General features: G+C 30.8%; 1 protein-coding gene across 3 annotated transcripts; it reads left to right on the top strand.

Moving 5' to 3' along the window:
• The first annotated feature begins 1,995 nt into the window (after positions 1-1,995).
• On the top strand, positions 1,996-20,768 carry LOC124938118 (glutamate dehydrogenase B). Of its 3 annotated transcripts, none has more exons than XM_047478493.1 (10): positions 1,996-2,148; positions 2,242-2,367; positions 2,459-2,572; positions 2,652-2,873; positions 2,964-3,038; positions 3,143-3,259; positions 3,344-3,594; positions 3,677-3,752; positions 3,821-3,907; positions 3,988-4,358. In XM_047478493.1, the coding sequence occupies exons 2-10, from the start codon at positions 2,260-2,262 to the stop codon at positions 4,171-4,173; spliced, it is 1,236 nt and encodes a 411-aa protein (XP_047334449.1). In that variant the 5' UTR covers positions 1,996-2,148; positions 2,242-2,259; the 3' UTR covers positions 4,174-4,358. The 3 variants fall into 3 exon arrangements, with proteins under 3 accessions (XP_047334449.1, XP_047334450.1, XP_047334451.1); XM_047478494.1 differs by lacking the exons at positions 3,821-3,907; positions 3,988-4,358 and adding exons at positions 20,405-20,491; positions 20,570-20,768 and having other exon boundaries at positions 1,998-2,148; XM_047478495.1 differs by lacking the exons at positions 1,996-2,148; positions 2,242-2,367; positions 2,459-2,572; ... (5 more) ...; positions 3,821-3,907; positions 3,988-4,358 and adding exons at positions 18,852-18,990; positions 19,076-19,189; positions 19,268-19,489; ... (4 more) ...; positions 20,405-20,491; positions 20,570-20,768.
• Positions 20,769-22,102: the final 1,334 nt, after the last annotated feature.

Below are 22,102 nucleotides of genomic sequence, written 5' to 3'. Positions count from 1 at the left end.
ACATAAATAAATAAATAAAAATAGTTATATACAAATGAGACCAAGTTTTGAATCAAATCAAAAAAAGTGTTAACAAATTAGACCAATTATATTTAATTTATATATTTAATCCTGATTCATATGTCATTGAGAATAAAAAAAAAGGTGAGTGGAGTACACTCATTCGGTTGGGTTGGGGTGATATCATATGTCCAATACATCTTGCAATTGCCAATTTTCTTAACAAAGAAGTATTCACTCTCAACTTACAAAAGATAGTCAGATCAACAATGTTACTTATTTTTTCTTGTAATGTAAGAAGTTTGCACAATTTATAGTTAGAATCGAATCGTAACCTTCAATTATTTAGACACGACTCTCGAGTTAACGCATTAAGAACTTTGATTCATTTGCTCGTTTCTGTAGACTTTGTGAAGACTCCATAAGGAGTTCCCAATAAAGTCAAACACAATATGGGAATTTGTAACAAGATTTATAGTCTCTAAAAAAAAAAGAAAAAAAGAACATCGATATATGATCAATGGGATGGGGGAACTTGTGGCCATTAAAGAGCCATTAATGCCTTCAATTATGGTAGAAAAAAAAAAAGAGAAAAAAAATACTTAAGAGTTTGTTTGTTAATATTTGAATTGTTTTTTCTATATATTAAGTTGATGCAAAATTATTCAGGATTAATTATTTGAAAGTAATGATAAAACATAAATAAAAAAATATTCATCAATAAACATAACATAAAAATCTAACATTAACAAGTTCAGGAATTCTAAAAAAAACAATGATTTCACCAATCATCTTTACTGATTTTTAAGAAAAAATCTCTATATTGTCATAAATTAGTCTACACCTCTTCCTAAAACATTATAAAATGACTTTTTCATGTATCAATTATCCATCAAGATCCCTCCATTCACGACACTTAAAAAAACGAATTTTTTTTACAGAAATTTAGAATCTCAAACTTCTCCTATATTATATGAAGTCATATTAGTTAATTTCTGCAAATAATATATATCCATATCACGCGAAAAACTAATTTTCAACTAAATAAGAAACCTCCTTTTATGTATTAATTAAACTGAAAAAACCTAATTTAAACAATGATTTTTCCAAAATTCAGTAAAACAAACTCAGAATATAAAACAATCTGATGATTATTGTTATTAACACTAGGTTATTAGATATACTATTCAACTAATTTACTAAATATTAATTTTGTCACTATTGATTGGTTTATAGTTTATAATTCTTGTACAAGATATTCAAGAATATAATTTAAAAGTGATAAAAAAAATTAGGTTTATGTCCCCATTTTGAATATTTCACCAAACTTTATACACCATTATTGTAATCTTACAAAGTATAAAACACCAATAATAATATAATTTTAAATAAATTTTCAATTTAGCAAACTTTATTTGTTACAAAATATCATCAAAGTTTATCAATATTAGTAAATAGATTTTAATTTAACAATACAAAATCTTATTTATTTATTTTTTTTAAATAAGAAAAAATAAGTATTCAAAATTTCCAATTTACCATCACCAGTCAAGTTCAGTTCCTTCCCCAGAAGATGGGAACTGAAAATAAGGCATCAATGGGGAAGAAAACAACCTTCATCAGCTGAACCATCAATTTCTTTGTCCTGTTTAGAGGAAAAAACAAATCCCCAAAACTTTTTTTCAATCTCTTAATCTAACTGTGGAAATCTTAGTTGGATTCACGAACATGACTTAAGCGATTAATTAAGCTATGGTATTGTATTATAGATTGTGCATCCACGTTTGATTCTACTTCTTTTCAATCTCTTCTTCATGGGGACCTCATAATTAAAGAGATATAGAGATAGGAATCACATTCATTGTCCTCATTTAGTAGCTTTTATAAGAAGTTAGTTGCTTCACTCTTCCAAACTACACATTTATGCATATAAATAGTTTCATATATATGTATGCATGTCTATAAGGAACAAATCCCATTAGAATTTTAGGGTTCCAAAAGGGGGTCCAGGAAAGAATTTAATTTAGGAAAGAATATTGTGAAATTGATTCCATTCCTAATATGTATTCTATATATTATATATAAGTTTATTGAATGATAATCAAGTCTCAAGATTGAGTTATCAATCATCTTCTCTGTATTCTAGAGGTATTTCTTCTGCTCTCATGATCATCTGTCTATTCATTATCAATATGAACATATTGATCATAAGTAACCAAAGGGTGATATATAATCTGGCAGGTAATTATCGGAATAGTCATGAATGCATTAGCCGCCACCAACAGAAACTTCAAGTTAGCAGCTCGGCTTCTGAAACTAGACTCAAAACTCGAAAAGAGTTTACTAATCCCATTTAGGGAAATCAAGGTTGCACACTTTCCTCAATGTTCTTACTTGTCATGTTTATTATACTTTAGTAATCTCATCTCCTTTGGATGCTTTTCAAATGAAACTGAAGGTTGAGTGTACTATACCAAAAGATGATGGATCTTTGGCCACTTTTGTTGGATTTAGAGTTCAGCATGATAACGCAAGAGGCCCCATGAAGGGAGGAATTAGATATCACCCCGAGGTTAATTTGTTTATAAAAACCTATAGTATGATGGTTTGCATTATTTTTTAACCTTTTTGTTTGAAAAATCCTATTATAGGTTGAACCAGATGAGGTCAATGCGTTAGCACAACTTATGACATGGAAGACTGCAGTTGCAAACATACCATATGGTGGGGCTAAAGGAGGTATAGGATGTAATCCAGAGGAATTGTCCATTTCGGAGCTTGAGAGGCTTACTCGAGTTTTCACCCAAAAGATACATGACCTTATTGGAGTCCACACTGATGTGCCTGCACCTGACATGGGAACAAATCCTCAGGTTTAGGAAGTACCCTTTACTTGGGCTAAAATTGCAAAAAAAAAAAACGTTTTCGCCATGTTAGTAATTGTTATGTATGTTTTATTTCAGACAATGGCATGGATACTCGACGAATACTCTAAATTTCATGGCTACTCACCTGCTGTTGTAACTGGTAAACCTATTGTAAGTAACTGTCTAAGCCTGAGTTATAGAAGTGTGTAAATAATTCCAATACAGTTAGAATTTCTGTAATTTTGAAATGGAATTGGATTCTCTAATTGTTTCAGGATCTTGGAGGGTCCCTAGGCAGAGATGCAGCCACTGGAAGAGGAGTTCTGTTTGCAACTGAAGCCCTGCTTCATGATCATGGGAAGAGCATTGCAGGACAGAGGATTGTTGTGCAGGTAACAACATTATCTGTTTTAAAACTTTCTACAAAATGTTGATGAGGGCTCTTATAATGAATTGATTTCATTTGTTTAAAACAGGGATTTGGTAACGTAGGATCATGGGCTGCACAACTGATTAGTGAGAAGGGAGGAAAGATAGTAGCTGTAAGTGACATAACCGGAGCTATAAAGAATGAGAAAGGACTTGACATTCCAAGCCTGCTCAAGCATGTCAAGGAGAATAAAGGAGTGAAAGGGTTCCACGGTGGGAATGCAATAGATCCCAATTCGATATTGGTTGAAGATTGTGACATTCTCATCCCAGCCGCTCTTGGAGGTGTCATTAACAGGTTTGTTTTCATAGTTTTTTTGATTGTTTCTTGAAATGAGTTTTTGGGTAAATAGAATTGAACTGTTGTTTGTGGGTTGAAGGGAAAATGCAAATGAAATCAAGGCCAAATTTATCATTGAGGCAGCTAATCATCCAACAGATCCGGATGCCGATGAGGTTCGCTTATTTTTCTTTGATTTTTTTGTCTGGGATCATGAGGGTTTATTCCCTGAAGCATTGTGCAGATCCTTTCAAAGAAAGGTGTTTTGATTCTTCCAGACATCTTTGCAAACTCGGGTGGAGTAACTGTGAGTTATCTGGAGTGGGTACAGGTAAGATTTAGAGTGGAGTTTGAGAATGAGATTGTTTATTTGAAATTAATGGGGGTTATGAATTTTGATTAATGGAGCAGAATATTCAAGGGTTTATGTGGAATGAAGAGAAAGTGAACAATGTGCTGAAAAACTACATGACAAAAGGATTCGAAGACGTGAAGGAAATGTGCAAGACCCACCAATGTGATCTTCGAATGGGAGCTTTCTCTCTTGCGGTTAATCGAGTTGCTAGGGCAACCAACCTGAGGGGTTGGCAAGCTTGATGATGATGATGATAATCATAGAGCATTATTGCTTCTAAATAATTAAAGATTATGCAGAAATAATGCTTCTGCTCTGTTCTATTTCCTTAAATATGTTTTTCAGTTCTCTTATCTTCCCTTTGTTATTGAATGTTTTCTGAATAATCTATTTTTAATATTATGAATTTCATCTTTATTATTACCATGATTTTTGTGTTATTTTATTTTTCCCTTGATTGATATCTATACATTTTATTTTCCTTTTTTTTATAGTATATTATATTATAAAGTCATTTAAAAAAACCCAAACAATGTAGTTTAGATGTAAATGTAAAAAAAAAAAAAAAAAATGGGACACACTTCCAAACTAATCATGGCAGGTCTAATGAGCTTAACATAAATATTTTATTTATAAAGTTTTCCGTATATAATAGTTAAAGACAAACTCTTGTGGTGTATAATTTTAATAATAAAGATTTTCAAATTATAAAATTTAAAAGAAAATTTTCAAATCTCAATTGGCTTAAATAATGAGTGATAATTAACCATTCAACCTTGAAAGAAGTATGCATCATAAATATATCCTATATGCATGCTAATTATAATAGATGATTATTTAAGATCAACATTAATATATATGTTATTTTATTGATAAGACAACAGTCTATGATAAAATTAAAACCTCCATCAACTTTGTGCCAATAAATTTTGATAGAAGTGTAAAAATTATCAGATCCGATAATGAATTTAAATTTGTAAACAGAATATGTTCTAATATGTTTCATGATTCGGGAATCATAAACCAAAGAACATATACACCAAAGAACATTTAGTTACCCACCATGTAGTTACACACCACGAAAAAATGTCATAATTGAAAGAAAACACTAACATTTGACAAAGGTAGCAAGAGCCTAATGTATTATTTTTGTATAAAAAAAATCAATACAATAGGATATATATGATAGTCGTGTAAGCATAACGACAAAATAAATATAATAACACGAGTGTTTACCTAGTCACCAAACACATCCAAAACATAACGAGATTAACTATTTGAGCGTAACAATGAAAACATAAATAAAAAATACTCACAAGCGAACAAAATAAAACATAAACTCTAACATTAACAAACTCAGAGGTTTTAAGAATATTAATTAGTTTACCGACCGCCTCCATCATTTTTTCAGAAGAAACCTCCCCTATCATCATAATAATAGCGTTGTGGAATAAACACATTAGTCGACCCCGATCACTAAATGTCCTACAGTTCCTTTTGAATCAAATAGTTCACCAAAAAATAATCGAGATAAAGACGCATAGACTTAATACAATCAAGTTCATAGTTTCTATCCAAACATCTCAACTATTGACGGTTGACTCATGCATCACCTACTTAATGTCAATCATGTTTCAAAGTAGGCTTTAAATCACAATAACTCTTTTACAATGCAAAAACAAGTGAGATGTCGTCTTCACCTCTTCGCAGCACATTTTGCAACAACTAACCATTATGCACAACTTTTTCACACATTTATCATCTGTCAAGAGCTCTAATATTTTATTCAAACACACCTGAATAATATTGGTCATTCTCATTGTTAACATTAACTTATTTGATAAATATGAAACTCTAAATTGAAAATCTCTGTTGATATTGAATTGATGGGTCATACCCAATTTAAATGAAGTGTCCAAGCCTTAAGTTTTTAAGGGAGTTGGGATAAATTATTTCTATAAATAAATAATTAGTAATTCACACGAGTGAGATATATGATATAAGTGTGAGTGATATATAGAGAACAATGTGTTTAATTGAAACATTTGATTTGTGATAGTGGAATCGAGTTCCTAACAGAGCTCGATGGAGACGTAGACCAATTTTTGGGTCGAACTCCGATATCAAATCTCGTGTTGTTGTATTCTCTTTGTGATTGCTTGTTGTTAAATAACTCAGTTCTTTAATTTATCAAGGGAGAATTTTCTTATAGTGGTGTTAGAACTTGGTTTGGGCAAGATTAAGATAATCTTGAGGAATCTTGGAAATGTCTTCAACGCTAGCTAGTGATACGGAAAAGAAAGAGTCCGACTTAAGCGCAAGTAGAGACAAAGTTGACAAGGTTCAACAATGTAAAAAAAAAGAGATCAACAAAGAAATTTGCACTTTGAAAATTCCAGTGGCAGTCAATCTCAAGCATGAAGACTGATATTGACAAGTTCGATGGCAATGGAGATTTTCGCATATATCAGCAAAAAATCAGGACTCTTTTAGCACAACAGCACCTTCTGTGAACCCTAGAAGAACCAGTCAGTCTCGTGTCCACCGAAGATTAGTAAAGATCAAAAGAACGAGATGACAGAGACAATGATTGACACGATCATTTTTCATCTCTCAAATTTTGTGATCCAGTTGATAGGCAATGAGAAGACTCTAACATCGATGTGGAGGTGCTTAGATAAACTGTTCCAATCCAAGTCTTTGTTCAACAAGATTTACTTGAATGAGAGGTTGTTCAGTTACAAGATGATACCAGTAAAGACTCTTACTCAAAATCTTGATGAGTTCTTGAAACTCAATATTGAGTTGGCAAACTCAAGCGAGAACGAAGTAGTGAGCAATGAAATCTAGGCAATAATCTTCCTCAACTCTCTTCCCGAATTCTACAAGGAAGTTCGTAATGCGATCAAATATGGACAAACAAGTATCACTCTTGAAGAGGTGATTTTGGCACTGAAGTCGAGAGAGTTAGAATTAAGGACAGACATGAAAGCAAGCTCGAATGGTGAGAATTATATGGCCAAAGGAAAAAATTTCTACAAAGGGCAACCTCGCACCAACAAAAACTCGAAATAGAATAAAAGAAAAACATCACAATCGAAATCTACAGAAGCAAGAAAGTGTTATCATTATGGTAAGGTTGGTCATCTTTAAAACTACTGCTATTTTTGGATGAAAGATAATAAAATGAAACAAGTGGAGACTAAAAAATCTACAAATTATGGTGATGGTTATGATAGTGAAGAGGTCTTAATGACTTTAATGGAAGATGCTAGGAGGGACTAGGTTATTAATTCTGATTGTACTTTTCACATGACGTACATAAAATATTAAATTTCTAATTTTCAGAATTTGAGTGGTTGCAAGGTGCTGATGGGAAATAGCAATGCATCTCAAGTAGAAGGTATTGGAGATGTCAGCATAAAAATGTTCGATGATGTTGTGAGGGTCTAAATTACTCAAGTTCGTACCTCAATTGTCACGAAACCTCATCTATCTCGGGGTTCTTGATGACTTGAGGTACAAAAATCAGATATTGTCTGGGAAGATGAAGATCATGAAGGAAAAATGGTTAGTGATGCAAGGCATCAAGAAAGAAGGTTTTTATCAGTCGATTGGTGAGATCGTGTCGAGGCAATCTACACTAGTAGTTTTAGATGAAGACAAGAAGGTCACAATGTGGCATCAGAGGCTCGGTCACATTAGTGAAAAAGATTTGTGAATTCTTAGTAAGATATTAGGCTTAGATAGAGTCAAAGGTCTAAACTTTTGTGAACATTGCGTGTTAGGAAAACAACATCGACAAAAATTTAAGACCGGGGTTCACAAGTGCAATGGCGTGTTGGAGTATGTCCATTCAGACCTATGGGGTTTTGAGAAAACATCTACGCATTGAGGTAACTTGTACCTCTTGTCAATCGTAGATGATTATTCTCGTAAAGTATGGGTTTATCTTCTGAAACACAAAAGTGATGCATTTGAAAAATTCAAATCCTGACCGACTTTGGTTGAGAATGTGACCATAAGGATAGATAATGGGTTAGATTTTTGTAATGAAGTGTTTGATAGTCACTTTTGTGAGCTAGTGGTTTAGGCCTCGTTTAAGGAAAGGGTTATTAGGGTAATATCTGGGTTTGTTCCAAAAAACCCATGTTTGACCAAATTAGGAGAAAACCCAAGTTTTTAATTTTTTTCCAGTTTTACCCTTCTCATTTTTCACTTACTTCTATCTTATCCTCTCAGATCTCATTTTTCTCTTACTCCTTATCCAAAATCAGATCTCATTCATGTTCTCTCTATAACCCAAAAATCCAGTAAAAAATTATCACATCATTTTAATATTTCATTTTTTCTGATTCATCATTTCACCTCCGTTCTTTCAACTCAATTAACCTTTATCAGAAATCTGATCGGATTAATGAATATTTTCAACGAATATGAACATCAATGTCCAATTTTAAGTAGATAAGATTCGTTTTGATCCTTTATATGATCAGTTTTCATCCTTCATCAACCCTATAGAAGCTTGCTCATTGATACTTTGTATATACCTGGAAATAACTTATTTCTCATATGTTTTTCATTTTGTATGTTGATTAGTATTACTTTTCATTTCGTATGTTATTGGTACTGCTGTTTTAATAAGGAGATTTTTAGTTTGAATATATACTGATTAGTTTCAGATAAAGAGATTTTTAGTTTCAAGAGTATTGCTTTTTATTTTGTATGCTAATTAGTACTGCTGTTCTAATGAAGAGATTTCCGTCAAAATAGATTTTTTAGTTTAAACATATATTAATTACTCTTGCTTGTGAATGAGCTAATTAAAAAAGAATAATAATAATAATAATAATTGAATTTATAATTATCATTATCGTTATTACATGTATATGTGTATTGTATCTATTTATTTGTTTAGTAGGATATTTAAGTTATAAAAAAATAATAATAATTGAAATTATAATTATCATTATTACATATAATTAGTACTGTTGTTGCTGCTGCTTATGAATGAACTAGTTATAAAAAAAATAATAATAATAATTAAATTTATAAATTATCATTATTACATAAATCTGTGTATTGTTTTGGTAGAATATTTAAGTTATAGAAAAGAATAATACATGTATTTGTCTATTGTATATGTGTATTTGTTTGATAGAATATTTAAGTTATATAAATGATGTATATATGGTATAATAGATCCGATAGTATATTAAGATAATATTACCGCTAGATTTTACAATAATAACCTCCCTTCAGCTAGGAAAATGAGTTTGCGCAAGGTATTGCTCCAAATACTGCAAAGTGGGAAGCATCAAGCATGTCCTGAAAGAGCAACCTACTTTCTTGAACTATTAGTCATTGAAAAAGAGAATAAAAAACTTGTAGAAGGAGGCTTTGGAAACCCACATGTGAAATGTTGACTGAAAATTTTTGGGAGAGATTTCGAATTTATCACACAAATGATCAATTCAAAAACCACTTCAAGAATAAAAAAAATTAGGTCGTTCGAATTATTGATATGTCGGGCTAGAAAATTAACTGAAATCGGATTTAACAACGACACAAAAAAGATTACGGCTTCAGACGAATGGTGAGCAGAACATAAGGTAATAATATTTCAATTGAAATTAAAAAGTCAATCCATAATAAATTTTTATTGGATTCTAACTTTATTGGAATTTTTTTTTTCAGAATTGAAAAGGGCTATTACAATTATAAAACAAGCAAATAGCAGATTATGAAAAAAAAAATTTGGGGGCTCATTGTGCCGCTACTGGTGAAAATATGGAAGACGCATTAAATATAAATGAGGGGTCTGACGATTATGATAAAACTATTGATGAAGGTTTTCATGACCCACTTGTTGGTAACCAGAGCCAAGGTACAAAGTCTAATTATGAAAGTTCAGGGAGTAAACAAAAAGCCAGTTCATCCAATGCACCCAAAAAAAGAACACATGGTTATCTCCTTGCAAAAAAAGTAATTTCTATGTTCTTTCAAGAGAAAGATAAGCACAGAGAGAAATCTGACTACATGAATATATCAGAACCGTATGAACACACGAATGATAATATGCAGTTTGCACACAGTTCTGCAAATCCATCAGTGGGGTCTCAACCTACTATAAAGAAGTGTATAGACACAAAAGTACACAAAATTAGTAGCAGATCGGAGCTCTACAGGGTTGGAGTGAATGTTTTCAGTGCCCTTCCAGATCTTATGGTTAGTTTCTTGGTAATTGATGATCAAGAAGAACAACTTTCTTCGGTTCATAGTTACTGAAAATAAGCATATTCGTCCAGGAACAATGAGTAAAGATCTCCCAAGTCATCAACCCTGTGACCTTAATTTTCCATAATACTATCCTTACCAACCACCACCGGATTATTTATATGTTGTATTTGTTATTTAACCACTATCGTATTAATTATGTATGAGTTTTTTAAGGTATTCAAGTACTTTGTTTAATTATGTCACCTTTATAATTAATATATTATTATTATATGTTAATCTATGAATGTATTTTGTAATTATATAGTTTAATTTTTATATTTTCATTATATTGCAGGAAAAAATAGATCCTTCCAGTTTACCACCAGAGTTAGACAAATATGATATATCTTTCTTAACATTATTGATGGAGATATTGGGAGACACGTTCAATTATTCATTAACACGCCCAATGAAGGATCCTTCTACTAGAGGTATGAAACTTGTACAAGTGTTGATGTCTAAACATGGTTAGAATGGAGACTCATTGTCTTAGACTACTTATAGAACAACTTGTACAAGTGTATGGGATGCTTATTTTATGATCTTCAATTCGAGTTGAGGAACAAGTGGTGATGACCTTACAATATTTAGCACATGGTCATAGTATGTCTTGTGTGAGAATAACATTTGGTCACTCTAAACAAACAGTATCTCGATACGTTTTAATGGTACTAAGCTCCCTTCATCGACTAAGTATTTTTGAGATACAACTGATTGATCAAAATATTATACAACCAAAGTTTACAACAACACCAATACTCATACAATCCTTAATGTCTCATCTTAGACCATTTGGATGCATAGTCTTTATTCATAAAAAAGAAGGCAAGTTAGAGCCAAGAAGTGTGAAGTGTGTGCTCCTTGGGTATCCTTAAGGAGTGAAAGGTTGTAGGTTGTGGTTGAGACAGTCTGCTAGTTTTAAAACCATAATTAGTAGAGACGTAGTGTTTAATGAAGAGGAGTTTGTGTGTCTCTCTCACGATCACTCTAGTATTAATCATGATGACTTGGGTATAAACGAGCAGGGGAAAAATGCAGATTCAATTCCACTAATGTTTCAACAAGTCAGTGGTACTTGTCAAATGGAGAGTAATATAAGGGAATAATGGTCAGGTGGAGCCATTGGTTTCAGATCAAGACACTAAAATGGTTGCTGATAATCATGAGGAGTTTACTTATACAGATGTTGAACATATTGTGGCACAGGACGAGGAAGTTATAGATCATGTGGAATCTAGTTATCGACTCACAAGGGATAGGGAAGGGAGACCACCAAAACCCACTCGGAGGTATAGGTTCTCATTTGTTATGATACTTGTTTATACTTCAGAGGGAAGAATATATTTGATGTTGATTATCTCCTACTATATGTAGATGATATGCTACTAATCAACAGAGAAGCTTCGAGTGTGAAGAATTTGAAGAATGTTCTAAGTTTTGAGTTCGATATGAAGGACTTATGCAAAGTTTCCAAAATTCTAGGAATAAGGATTAACAAAGACATGAAGAATGGTGTAATGACTCTCAACCAACAGGGCTATATCGAGAAGGTGGTTGACAAGTTTGAGATTCGAGGGGCCAAGCCTGCAAAGTTGCATATGATGAATCGATATTTGATGTCGTCTGTGAACTCAGCAAAACCCAGGTTAAATCCGACTTACATGGACAAGATTTTGTATTCAAATGTAGTTGAGTCTGTGATGTACTCAATGGTTTGTACCAGGCCAGACTTGGCACATGGGATTAGTGTCTTGAGCAGGTTTATGGCGAGCACATGGGATTATGAAGTTGTTATTGAGATACATAGCCTCAACTACTAATGTGGGGATATGTTACAAGAAAAAAAGTGGTGCATAGGTTAGTGTAATTGGTTACGTGGACTCAGACTATGCGGGAAATAAAGACTCGAGAAAATCAACTTCAGCTTTCTATTTTTTGGTGAAGGATAATTGTATCAGTTGGAAGATTCAGTTACAATTTGTAGTGGCTTTACCAACAACAGAAGCCGAATATATCGTAACAACTAAAGATGCAAAGGAAGCAATGTGGATTCATGGTTTGCTATAAGAATTGAAGGTGTTCGAAGGACCTGCAATAGTGTTCACAAATAGACAAAGTGCACTACACTTGTGCAAGAATCCCGTGTTCCATGACAGAACAAAACATGTGAATATCAAACACCATTTCATTCGAGAAAAGATAGCACAATGGGTGGTTTCAATCAGCAAGGTTGGAACAGAAAACAACTCGGCTGATATTGGAACCAAGGTACTACCTCTAAGTAAATTCATACATTGTTTGGATTTGCTTAGAGTTCAAAAGACGTAGTGCAATGAAGGTTTCGAGCAATGAAGTGATGAACATATTTTATTTCACTAGAATAAGAGAACGACCCGTCAACCCAATGTGGAGATTGTTGATATTGAGTTGATGGATGTCGAAGTCTTAAGTTTTTAAGAGAGTTAGGACAAATGGTTTCTTTAAATAGATAAGTAATTCACACAAGTGAGATATATGACATAAGTGTGAGCATATATAAAGAACAAGTGTGTGTGATTGAAACGTTTGATTGTGATAGTGGAATTGAGTTCATACCAGAGCTCGACGGAGACGGAGACCAATTTTTGGGTCGAACTCCGATATCAAATCTTGTGTTATTGTATTCTCTTTGTGATTGCTTGTTGTTAAATAATTCAGTTCTTTTATTGATAAGGGGGAATTTCCCTATAATATCTATTTGAAATATTATATAAAACTAAACCTAATTACATAAACTTAAGAGTAGTTGGCACCTTATGCTATGCTTCAAACTTATCTCCACATAAGACTAAATTTGACAGAGCAAGGAAATGTATCTATGTGGGATATCCACAAAACTAAAAGGACACTTTGATAGAACTCAAAACAGAAGAAATGTTCATTTCAATGGATGTTATTTCAACAGAATTAAAAACAAGGATGATTAAATAAATATTAATCCTCAAAATGGAAATAAATTGAAGATGATGATCATCATGAAACAAGGCATTAGAATGTAAATGAGTATACAAAATCAAAATATATCCAAATGACTGACGCCAAGTGAAAATTATCACAATAATATTCAACCCCCTTCTATTGTTGTCACCGATCTTAACATATATCCAAATGGATCAGTAGAAAAATATAAAGCCAGCATAGTGGCAAAAGGATATCAACAAATAGATGGAATTGATTTCAATAAAAACTTTGCACATGTAGTAAAAACCGTGCCTATACAAATTCTAATAGCCCTAGCAAGTTACAAAAATTAGAAACTTGATCACATAGACATAAACAATGTCTTCTTACATGTAAACTTAGAAGATTATGTATATATGACACTAGGTGTGAAAAGGAAAAATCAAAACAAGTATGTAAACTGAATTAAAACAATTCATAAGACAATGGAATATTGAAATTTAAAAGCCTTAATTGAAAAAAACTATAAAATTTCTAAAAATGATCAATGTTTGTTTATAAAAATAAATGGGAACAAGATTACCACACTTTTAGTATATGTAGATGATATACATTAGCTAGAAACGATGAAATAGAAATAGAAAATACCAAACAAATATTAAATTCTAAATAAAAGACCGAGGAAATGTTAAATATTTCTTAGGCATTGAGATGTCAAGGAATTCAAAAGGAATATACCTTAATCAAAAAAATATGTACTAGACATTATACACAACATGTGACTTATGGACTACAAAGCATCAAACACCCCAATGTAGAAAGGTTTCAAAACAGAACCTAAAGAAGAAGATGAAATAATTGACCATGAACCCTACAGAAGACTAATTTGAAAATATTATACATTAACATAACTATACATTATGTGTACAATAACTTTCGCAATACATACTAAACCAACAAAATCACACATGGAAGCAGGGTCGGCCCCCAATTTTGAGCTGCCCTAGCCTAAATAAACGAGAATTTTCACAGATAAAAAAAATAAGTTTTGGTGAGGTTAGAACTCATGAGCAAATAATCTTTTGTCTTCAACCTAAACAATTAGGCTAGATCTATTTATATTTAAAAAATTATAAAAATATCTTGTTTATTTTATTAAATAGGTTACCCTAGTCTGAGGCTTGTTGGGCTTACCCTTGGGTCGGCCCTAATGGAAGCAGCACTATAAATAATCAAATACTTACCCGGAAACTCTTCATTATGAATTTTCTATAAGTCAAACGAAGAAATACATGTCCAAGCATACTTGGATGCAGATTGGGCATCATGCACCATAAGTCGTAAATCTGTAATTGGATTATGTGTCTTTAGGAAATTCACCAATTTCTTAGAGAAAAAAACAAGGCACTATCTCAATATCGTCTGCAAAAGTAGAATACAGAAGCCTAACAAATACGGTATTTGAGTTACAACGGATAACTTATGTACTAAAAGATTTCAACATAAAAATAAATTTACCAATTCAACTTTGGTGTGACAATCAAAATGCTATTCATATTACAAAATATTGATATTTCATGAAAGGGCCAAACATCCCAATATTGATTGTCACGTAGTTCGAAATCAATATAAATATGGTTTCATCATTTTAGACTACGTTTCCAAAAAAACAAGTAGTAGATATTTTCACAAAGACTGTTGAAGAAAGTCATTTAACTGAGACGGGACTAAATTTGCCAGACTTATATTTTGAGGAGGGGATTAGGAAGATTAATTAAAAGTTAGTTTAGTGAAATTAAGTAGTTAGAGATAAAATTGTAAAGTGATAAAAAGTTTGAGGACTTCATTGTAACTATTAAAATCTAACTTTTACCCATATCACTAATTACAAATAATAAAAAATCAGTTTTTCAGCACAATTGTTTCCCCACTTCTCTTGCTCTCAATTTTTTTTTCTCTTCCTCTACGAGCCTAGATCGTGTTACTTGCCGAGAAGATATAATTCGGTCGAACAAATTGAAGGGTCATTACTTGTTCTATCCAAAATTGAACCGACTTAAGTCACTTGCTAGCTCGAGCTCCCTATAAAATGAACATCTTGGTGAAGATGAAAACAACAAGTCCAACCTTAAACCATAAATCATTCTCCATCAATATCCACCATTAAATTTTTAAGCTTTTTCAAGTTTTTAGAAAATTTTGTATGACTTTAAGTTTGATTCTGACTAATCTAAATTTTTTTACAAGTGACTAGGAATGTTATCTAACTCTCTGTAAGTTATTATTTATGTTGTAATTAATGATATAAATACAAATTAATTTTTACAATCTCAATTCATGTGTTATTCAACACCGCATAATTATTCAATTTGTTGATTTAAATTGAACTTAAGATCATTTGCTAAGATTTTGGTCGAGATGAACTTAAATCAATTAACTTAAATTAGAAATAACCAATTTTGATATTAAAATTTTAAAAAATTGACTTGTTATTATTGAGTTCTAGCTCAAGAATGAAAACTTGATAATCATCTCAATCATTTGTAAATGATGTTGGGAGCATTTTAAAACCAATCCTGAGGTTGAGACATGTTTGCCCAAAATCAAGATTTTTCTAAAAAGTCATAGATTTCGATTATTTTAAAATTGATCTAAAAGTGAACACAATTAGTTTTAATTGTTTGGTTTTAATTCTAATGAGTATTTAGAAGCTTCCTATAAGCTCAGAATTCAAATTAAGACTCAGAATCAGAAAAATCAATTTTCCTAAATAAAACTTTCATTTTTCAGTGAGGTTCCGATGAGGCTTTGGTCAGTTGAATGACGATTCATGAACATGATAGACATGTTCTAACTGGAGAGTCGAAGCTCCCCATTTTGTTGGTAAACCTACAGTTTTGGTTTTTGAAAAGGTTGAAGATGAAGCCCAACTCGACCAAGCCTCGGTCCCTACGCCTGAGTCGTCTTTGTGTCATGTCTGGTTCACCTGCGCGCTTCGTTTTGCGTTGACCAATGCCCATATCGCCTTGACCTCAACCCAGACCGTGTCCAACCCGACCCAGATTGCTCCTGAACCGCGCTTGACGAACCAAGTGTGCCCAGTCCAAGTGACCTTAGGCCTGTTTTTTTATTAATATTTTGAAATGTTTTTAACATTTTAAAACCCCCCAAACTATTTTTAAAAAATCTAAAAATAGAAAACTCCTTCAAAATATTTTAAAACATTTTTATTAAAGATTTTTTGGATTTATCTTAAATCTAACTTATTTAATTAATATTTTTTAGGTACCATTCTTTACAATTTTCATCATCGATAGCATGTATCGACGTTATTTTAATATTTCAAAATAAAAATGTTAAATCTAAATACATGTCTAGGATTTAGAAAAATAATTTGATAAATAAAACATAAAATTCATTTTTTAAATAGTCAAAATTTGTAAAATATAAATTGTTCCGTAATGGGTGTAGAACATAGCGCAAAAACTCTCTTCTTAAGTGTTACCAAATATTGAACTCAAAATAATCTTTAAAATTATGGTTTTACACGTAACTTTTTTTCAGGATTTTTAAATCAAGGGACAATTCTTACAAATGAACAAACCATTAGTTTAAAATAAATTTATTTTAAAATATTTCTTTAATCAAATTTATCGTTATAATTCCTTATAAGATTTGACTATCGAATTAAAAATCACTATTCACCTAAAAAATGATTAAATTTTTATTTTAATTAATTTAATATCTAAATACGCCACTTAAAATATCTAGTCACAAACAACTAACTAATTCAGGACAGGACTTACAATAACAGATTAATAAAATAACATAATCAATTAACTAGTATGTAACAACTCAAGAGTAATATTAAATTTAATTTTTCTCATTCTTAAATAACTTATTTTATATTTGAAAAATAAATTACATACTTAATATATATTTCAGCATTAATGTATTTTAATTATTTATTTATAAAAATATCACAACCTCTCCTCCAACTTTTCAATTTAAGATTTTTTAATTTTTTTAGAAAATATTCATAATATTTAAGTTAATTTTGAATTGAATGATTATTTGATTAATCACTAATACTAAAATTTATAATTAAAATTCAATATTATACAAATATTTGACAAATAAATATTTTTCATTTCAGTTATATAAATATCTTTTGGTTTTTAATACAAGATAAGATCTGAGTCTTTATAATTTATAAATTTTGAATTGGTATCTTTACCATTCCATAACAAAACAAACAAAGCAGTACTATTTAATTATTAATTTAATAATAAAATAATTTATTTCATTTTTCTTTTTTCATATTCCAGGTAAGCTCGGTTCATTCCCCGTAAAATGGAACTGAAAATGAGGTCTAATTGGAAAACAACGACATAACTCAGACTTATTCGGAACCATCAATGTCTTTGTCCTTTTCAGATACCAATTTCAAATATTATAGCCTCTGCATGCAAATCTGATTTCAACATTTCCCGGGTCCTCTCTATTTTGTAAATAATATGAAAATATATAAATTAGGCAGGTTTGATCTTTTAGAATTTTCTTCTAGATTTTTATCAAATTTTTATAAGTTTGATATTTGATCTTTTAGAATTTTCTTCTAGATTTTTATCAAATTTTTATAAGTTTGATATTTCTATTTTAACTATTAAATCGTTAATTTTATTAACTAAAATATTATTTTCTTTATTTTTATTAAATTTTAATTTAATTATAAGAAACATTTTAAAAATAAAATCAACTAAAACTCAAATAACTTACATTTTTAAATAGAATAAAAGTATTTTTTTTGAAAAAAAAGAAAAGATCATTTAAGCTCACTCATGTTTTCCGAAGAGAAAAAAATAGAAATCACATTTTTATAAGATGTTGGTTACTCATTTTACAAACTACTATGTATATATTACATAAAGATAAAATTGGTGACTTCTTACTAACCGCATAGCAAAACGTCACGGGTAGTGTTATTTTTTTTATGTCTCGTTACAACGAAACAAAACGAAACAAGAGTAACACAATATAAATGGTGTCACAACTTAATGACACAATACATATTTGTTTTGAAATATATATATAATCATAATATTTAAAATGAAACATTAAAGTTAAAATATATTAAAATAAAAGCGCGATACCAATATATTAAAACAAAAAGAAGAAATAAACATATATTTAAAAAAAATAACAAATAATTTTTACAATGCACAACTATGTAAGTGAACGGTACAAAACTAAAACTAAGAATAATATGTGCGATTACTCCTAGCGAATTCCAACCTTCAGATGCAATTGTAAAAATAACAAATCTCATTATAATTTTATAATTCCAAAAGGGTTTATGAGATAATTTAATTTAAAAATTAATATCTTACAAGATTATATAAAGTATTTCTGAATTGATTCCATTTCTAATTGGTCTCTAAATTGCCTTTTGTCATTTAGTTTATATTATATCCAAGTGCATTGAATGGTTTCAAGTCTCAAGATTGAGTTATAAATCATCAGACCTCAACTACAGACTGCCTTAAAAGCCTCTTCTCTATACTCTAGAGTTACCTCTTCTGCTCTCTGGTCCTGTTTCTACCCAAAGTAATTAATTTAATCTTCATATTTATAAGTCTGTATATGATGAAAATATGAATATATTGTTCATTAGCATATATATAATCTCATAGTATGTCCTTGTTTATTTCTTATGTAATTACAGAATAATCATGAATGCATTAGCCGCTACCAACAGAAACTTCAAGTTAGCAGCTCGGATTCTGAAACTAGACTCAAAACTCGAAAAGAGTTTACTAATCCCATTTAGGGAAATCAAGGTTGCACACTTTTCTCATTATTGTCATGTTTATTATACTTATAGTAATCTCATCTCCTTTTAATGTTTTTTAATTGAAACTGAAGGTTGAGTGTACCATACCAAAAGATGATGGATCTTTGGCCAGTTTTGTTGGATTTAGAATTCAGCATGATAATGCAAGAGGCCCCATGAAGGGAGGAATTAGATACCACCCTGAGGTTAATTTGTTGACATAAAAACCTATAATCTGTTGGTATGCATTGTTTTTTGAACTTTTGATTGAAAACTCATTATAGGTTGAACCAGATGAAGTCAATGCATTAGCACAACTTATGACATGGAAGACTGCAGTTGCAAACATACCATATGGTGGGGCTAAAGGAGGTATAGGATGTAATCCAGAGGAACTGAGCATTTCGGAGCTTGAGAGGCTCACTCGAGTCTTCACTCGAAAGATCCATGACCTTATTGGAGTCCACACTGATGTGCCTGCACCTGATATGGGAACAAATCCTCAGGTTTATTAAGTACCCTTTTCTTGGGCTAAATCTGCAACCAAAAACTTTTTCACTATGTTAGTAATTGTTATGCATGTTTTTTATTTCAGACAATGGCATGGATACTGGATGAATACTCTAAATTTCATGGCTACTCACCTGCTGTTGTAACTGGTAAACCTATTGTAAGTAACTGTCTAAGCCTGAGTTATCGAATTTCAATAGAATTAGAAGTTGTGTAATGTTGGAATAAAATTTTCTATTGCTTCAGGATCTTGGAGGGTCCCTAGGCAGAGATGCAGCCACGGGAAGAGGAGTTATGTTTGCGACTGAAGCTCTGCTTCATGATCATGGAAAAAGCATTACTGGACAGAGGTTTGTTGTGCAGGTAACAACATTATTTCATCTTTAAATTTGATTATAAAGGTTCTAATGCATTTATATTTGTTAAAACCAGGGATTTGGCAATGTAGGATCATGGGCTGCGCAGCTGATTAATGAGAAGGGAGGAAAGATAGTAGCTGTAAGTGACATAACCGGAGCTATAAAGAATGAGAAAGGACTTGACATTCCAAGCCTGCTCAAGTATGTCAAGGAGAATAAAGGAGTGAAAGGGTTCCACGGTGGGAATCCAATAGATCCCAATTCGATATTGGTTGAAGATTGTGACATTCTCATCCCAGCCGCCCTTGGAGGTGTCATTAACCGGTTTGTTTTCTTAGTTTTTTTTTATTGTTTATTGAAATGGGTTTTTGGGTAAATAGAATTTAACTGCTGTTTGTGGGTTGAAGGGAAAATGCAAATGAAATCAAGGCCAAATTTATCATTGAGGCAGCTAATCATCCAGCAGATCCGGATGCCGATGAGGTTGACTTGTTTTTCTTTGTTTTTTTTTATCTGGGACCATGAAGGTTTATTCCATATAGCATTTTGCAGATCCTTTCAAAGAAAGGTGTTGTGATTCTTCCAGACATCTTTGCAAACTCTGGTGGAGTAACTGTGAGTTATCTGGAGTGGGTACAGGTAAGATCTAGAGTGGAGTTTTAGAATGAGATTGTTTATTTGAAATTGATGGGTTATGAATTTTGATTAATGAAACAGAATATTCAAGGGTTTATGTGGGATGAAGAGAAAGTGAACAATGTGCTGAAAAACTACATGACAAAAGGATTCAAAGACGTGAAGGAGATGTGCAAGACCCACCAATGTGATCTCAGGATGGGAGCTTTCTCTCTTGCGGTTAATCGAGTTGCTAGGGCAACCATTCTCAGGGGTTGGCAAGCCTGATGATGAAGATGATGATCATGAACTAGAAAGAAAAGAAGGCTTCTGCTTTGTTATGTTTTCCTTAAATTAATTATGTTTTTCAATTCTCATGTCTAGACTTTGTTATTGGATGTTTTAATATTATGAATTTGCTTTTTATTATATATGTTTTAATATTATGAATTTGCTTTTTATTATATATGTTTTTTCTTATAAAAAAATAATTTCATTAATTCAAATACTAGTTAAATAAAAATAATTAATTGATAAATAATATAAATAAATAAATAAAATTTAAGAGGTTAAATAATAAGAAAAATTATTAAAGATTGAAATTCTAATTAATTAAGATATTCAACAATTACATAATTTTTTATACAATGTTGAGTGATGAATAAGAAATAGAATAATATATATTGAAAATTTATAACTGCAATAAAATTTATTTATGCTCAAGGTTGGTAAAAATGTGCTGAAATTTATTTTTACATATATGATCAAAATTTAAATTTTTTTTTATAAAATTAATGCCAAAATACTTGTAAAGAAGCATATAGATAAAAAAAAAATATTATTAAAACCTTTTATTATAATAATAAAAAATAACTTAAGATCCACACACAAAATAATTTGGTTAAATAGGTTGCGTCACCGTGTTAGTTGCAATATTCAATATGGTTTTCAACTTATTATGATTATTTTTTAAAATAGATAAAATATAAAATGAAAACTGCTAAATTGAATATATATATTTTTTTATTTTATAATATTGATGTTATAAAGTTTGAAAAAGTCTAAATTTAATTTAGAGATTAAAAATAATCAACTAGTTCAAACTAATAAATAAAGTATTAAAAATTTAAGTTTGAATGAAGAATATAGAAAATTCTAATAATTTCGTAGCATTAAAAATATGCGCATTAAAATCAAACAAATCTAGTCTTTAAACTTTTTTTTTTTTTTAAATAGTAATTGTAATTTTATTTTTTTTATGTATAATACTTACACTAATTAATATTATTATTTCCAAACAAGTTGATAAGTTCAAAATATTTTACTATAAATATTTTAAAATTCAATAAAGAATATTATAATTTAATGATTTGAATAATTCAATTAAAAAAATCATCTAACCACATCACATAAAACCAGGCTTCTATTTTTGTAAATAAAATAAGCCCATGGGCCAAATAATAAGAGGCCCATAAGTATGTTTCACTTAGGGTTTAGAAAAGTGACACCAAACAAAACATGCCGCAGAAAGTATACTAAATAAAAAACGCACCAACGGCCACGAAAATAATTTCCAATTATGGAATTAGAGTATAGTGTTTGACTAATAGTATATATGATGGATGCATCTTGAAT

Source organism: Impatiens glandulifera, chromosome 5 (assembly GCF_907164915.1).
Source record: "Impatiens glandulifera chromosome 5, dImpGla2.1, whole genome shotgun sequence".
In the NCBI taxonomy this organism is placed as follows: Eukaryota; Viridiplantae; Streptophyta; class Magnoliopsida; order Ericales; family Balsaminaceae; genus Impatiens; species Impatiens glandulifera.
This window is presented reverse-complemented; position numbering and strand designations above follow the sequence as displayed.

Bases quoted from the DNA above. Each gene is read 5' to 3' on its own strand.
- LOC124938118 (XM_047478494.1), top strand. From the start codon at position 2,260: ATGAATGCATTAGCCGCCACCAACAGAAACTTCAAGTTAGCAGCTCGG. The intron at 2,368-2,458 runs GTTGCACACTTT...ATGAAACTGAAG, and splicing joins TCCCATTTAGGGAAATCAAG to GTTGAGTGTACTATACCAAA. The intron at 20,492-20,569 runs GTAAGATCTAGA...TTAATGAAACAG, and splicing joins GTTATCTGGAGTGGGTACAG to AATATTCAAGGGTTTATGTG.